A 3032-nucleotide genomic window follows, 5' to 3' on the forward strand; every position below is an offset into this window, starting at 1 on the left:
CCCACCCCACCCCCACCCCCAAGATGGCACCAGGGGCTCAGCAGGGTCCTCAGGAGAAGCCAAGTGGCTGCGCTGAGACAGGAGCAGCCCTGACCCCAGGCTGCGGCCCCTGAGCCAGGACGGGGGAGAAAAAGGAGGGAGGAGGAAGCGGAGACCCCCTCAGCATGTGGCCTCAGAGCCACTGGTCCCTGGTGGAGGGGACACCCAACCTCTAGCCCTAGAATCAGGAGCTCACCCCAGAACCACCACCCTACAGGAAAGGACCCCCGTCAGCCAGGGACTCGTGGCCGTCAACCCACCCCGATGGCTTAAGAAAACGTGAAGGAGAAAACAAAGACCATGTACCAGGTGCTCGGCCAGGAGGGTGTCGCTGGGTCCCCCCCCCCCGTCTCCTCGGCACCTCTGTTCCGAGCTTTCCCAGAAGTGGGACGAGGCCATCGCAGGTCGGGCTCCATCCCAGCAGCCCCACCGTGAGCCAGCCCAGGGGCGAGTGGGCCTCTGTCCTTGTGAGGTGGACATGCTACGCTGGTCCCGCGGGAGCCTGTGAGCGCCAGGCAGGCTGAGCTGCGTCCCTGAGCTGTGCAGGGCAGGGAGGGCACCCAGCCAGCCCCCAGGCCTGGCCTCAGCCACTGTACCCCAAGGATTCGGGGGGGGGACTTCCCCCACAGCCTGGGTCCTCTGAAAACAGGGTCTGGATGGGAAGGCGCGGCTCACCCACCTGCCTACGGAGCCAGGTCTCTGGTCAGAAGTTCAAAGGACAGACTGTTCCTATTGTTCCTCGGGGGTCCTCTGAGACCCCTTCAGCCAGAGGATGACACTGACCAGGACGAGTAAGATGGGCACCTTCAGGAACACCAGGAGCACGTAGTGGGTCCTGTGAGAGGGACAGCATCAGACCCTGGGCCCTCCAGCCCCATCGCTTCCCACCCCAGACACCAGGGAGCCAGTCGCCATCCGAGCAGAACCTGAGGCTGTGGCCTGAGTCCCACCCTGAAGACCCCAGAGCCTCGGGGTGGTCCACCACAAAGGCTCCTCGGACAGTGAACTCAGCTGGTCTTACACGGGGCCTTCCTTTCTTTCTCATTTTTCCTTCTGGAACTCTCCTTGGCCCCGTAGGACACCTGGAGGTCACCATGTACAGTCTGTGTTCTCCAGTCTGCTCTGCCTAATGCCGTCTCCAGGTTGGGAAGTCACTCTCCCTCCTCTGTCCCAGGATGTCTTGTGCCCTGGGTGGAGACTGGCACCTTCTCTCCCCTCACCACCCACAATGCCACCAGAGCTCTCTTGTTGTCCAGTTGCATGGACCACGATGCTTACAGAGGCCAGTTCTGCAGAGTGGTTTTCTGGCGAGAGCTGGAACAGGGAGATGGTGGGTGAGGAGTAATGGGGACAAGGGGCCTGGGATCTCAGCTCTGGCTGTAACAGGCCACTGGCATCTGGTGACAGGACATGGCAAGAGTTCCATGGAAGGGCCCCAGGTGGCGGGCAGAGAAAGGCCTCCAGGGACTCACCTCTTGTAGGAGCCAGAGGACATCTCCAGACTGTGGGCAGTGGGCCCTACTGGTTCAGAGGATGTAGCATCTGTTCTCTCTAGACACAGGCAAAGCCGCCACAGGTTACAGGTACAGACCAGGCATTGTCCCACCCCGCCAGCCCTCACCAGGACACCCCCCTTGTCTCTCTGAATACAGCCCTCAGCCTTCAGTTGAACCACCTCCCTCCCAACACAGCCATTTCCCATCATTTTCAGAAATGGCAGGAAGGAGTCAAAATTAAACAGGAGCTATGTGTGGCGGTGCACGCCTGTAATCCCAGAGGCTCAGGAGGCTGAGGCAGGAGGATGGAGAGTTCAAAGCCAGCTTCAGCAAAGCCCAGGTGCTAAGCAACTCAGCGAGACCCTGTTTCTACATAAAATATAAAATAGGGCTGTGCCCAGTGCCCTTGAGTTCAATCCTCGGCCCCAGGTGGCGGGCAGAAAAAGCCCTCCAGGGACTCACCTCTTGTAGGAGCCAGAGGACCTCCCCAGACTGTGGGCAGTTGGCCGGCCTACTGGTTTGGAAGATGTAGCATGTTCTCACTAGAGGACAGATGGTGTCCCCCCAAAAAAAAATTACACAGGAAAAAACACCACAGTTCCCTCTGGGTGGGAGAGATGCATCGCTCCATTCTCTCTCCACTTACGGTTGGTTGGGGGGAGAATAATCCCCAGTCCTTTCCACTCAATTAGTACCTGAGTAGGACTTAAATGGAAGGTTCTAGAAATGGGGTGTCTAATGATTAGTGGGGTGAGGGAGGGGGACTCCTGCAGGCTGGAGAGTAAGAGGGCACATTCCGGCTAGACTGTGAGCAGTGCTGCGGGGAATGGCACCTTTGTATGAGGGACGTCGAAGGCAGCTCGTGGATTCCTGAGGCCAGCTGGGCACTGAGTGTCCCTGACCCGCAGTTCCCTTTATTTTAGTCCTCGGCCTGGCAGACCCCTCTGGAAGGTCCCAGGCCTCGGTCAGGCTAGGCAGCCGCTGACTGAGCTCTGGGTACTTGCAGTCCTCTTGGTACCTCTGATCACTGCACAGACATGGGCCCCCCACTGCAGACCCCTAAGTGACTTCTCCCTAAAGCTGCCCCCTGGGCACACTCTTTGATCTCTCAGACTCGCCCACATGTCTTACTCAGCCCTCCTCCTGTCCCCACAGGTCCTCTCTGGTTTCCCTATGTGGTAGCTCTAGACGTCTTGCTTATCCTCTCTGCACCCCACGTCACCCAGGGCCAGCCCTTGTGTCCGTCACTCATTCCAACCTAACAACACGGGGTCTGCTGGGAAGCTGGCACTGTACACATCGCCGTCCAAGGAGACCCAGTGGTCCCTGGGCTGAGGATCAGCTGACTGTGCTGGTGGATGTGGGGACAGCTGTTTCTCAGGTGGCAGGAGGAGGAGGAGGAAGGGGCGTCTTTCTCTTGCCCTCCCGCTCTGCCTGTCTGCCGTGTCCCAGGCTCTCTGGGGTTTCCCTTCAGCCCTGGGGGAGGAGGGGGAGGAG

The 3032-nt window shown here is 59.5% G+C and overlaps 1 protein-coding gene across 2 annotated transcripts in view; it reads right to left on the reverse strand.

Annotated features, from left to right (window-relative positions):
- Positions 1-3032, reverse strand: part of Cd300lb (CD300 molecule like family member b) — a 14037-nt gene that overhangs the window by 5451 nt on the left and 5554 nt on the right. Inside the window, exons 3-4 of one of the 2 annotated variants that reach the window (XR_007344578.1) lie at positions 1512-1590; positions 719-874 (exon numbers count right to left, since the gene is read on the reverse strand). Coding sequence is in view for 1 of the 2 variants with exons in the window: in XM_048795903.1 (XP_048651860.1) it covers positions 769-874; positions 1512-1590 (185 nt within the window). In the remaining variant the exon portion in view is untranslated. Of the gene's footprint in view, positions 1-382; positions 875-1511; positions 1591-3032 lie in introns of those variants that run through there. The other variant, XM_048795903.1, reaches the window with a different exon arrangement.

The sequence above is a fragment of the Marmota marmota genome, unplaced genomic scaffold (genome assembly GCF_001458135.2).
Source record: "Marmota marmota marmota unplaced genomic scaffold, marMar, whole genome shotgun sequence".
Taxonomy (NCBI): Eukaryota; Metazoa; Chordata; class Mammalia; order Rodentia; family Sciuridae; genus Marmota; species Marmota marmota.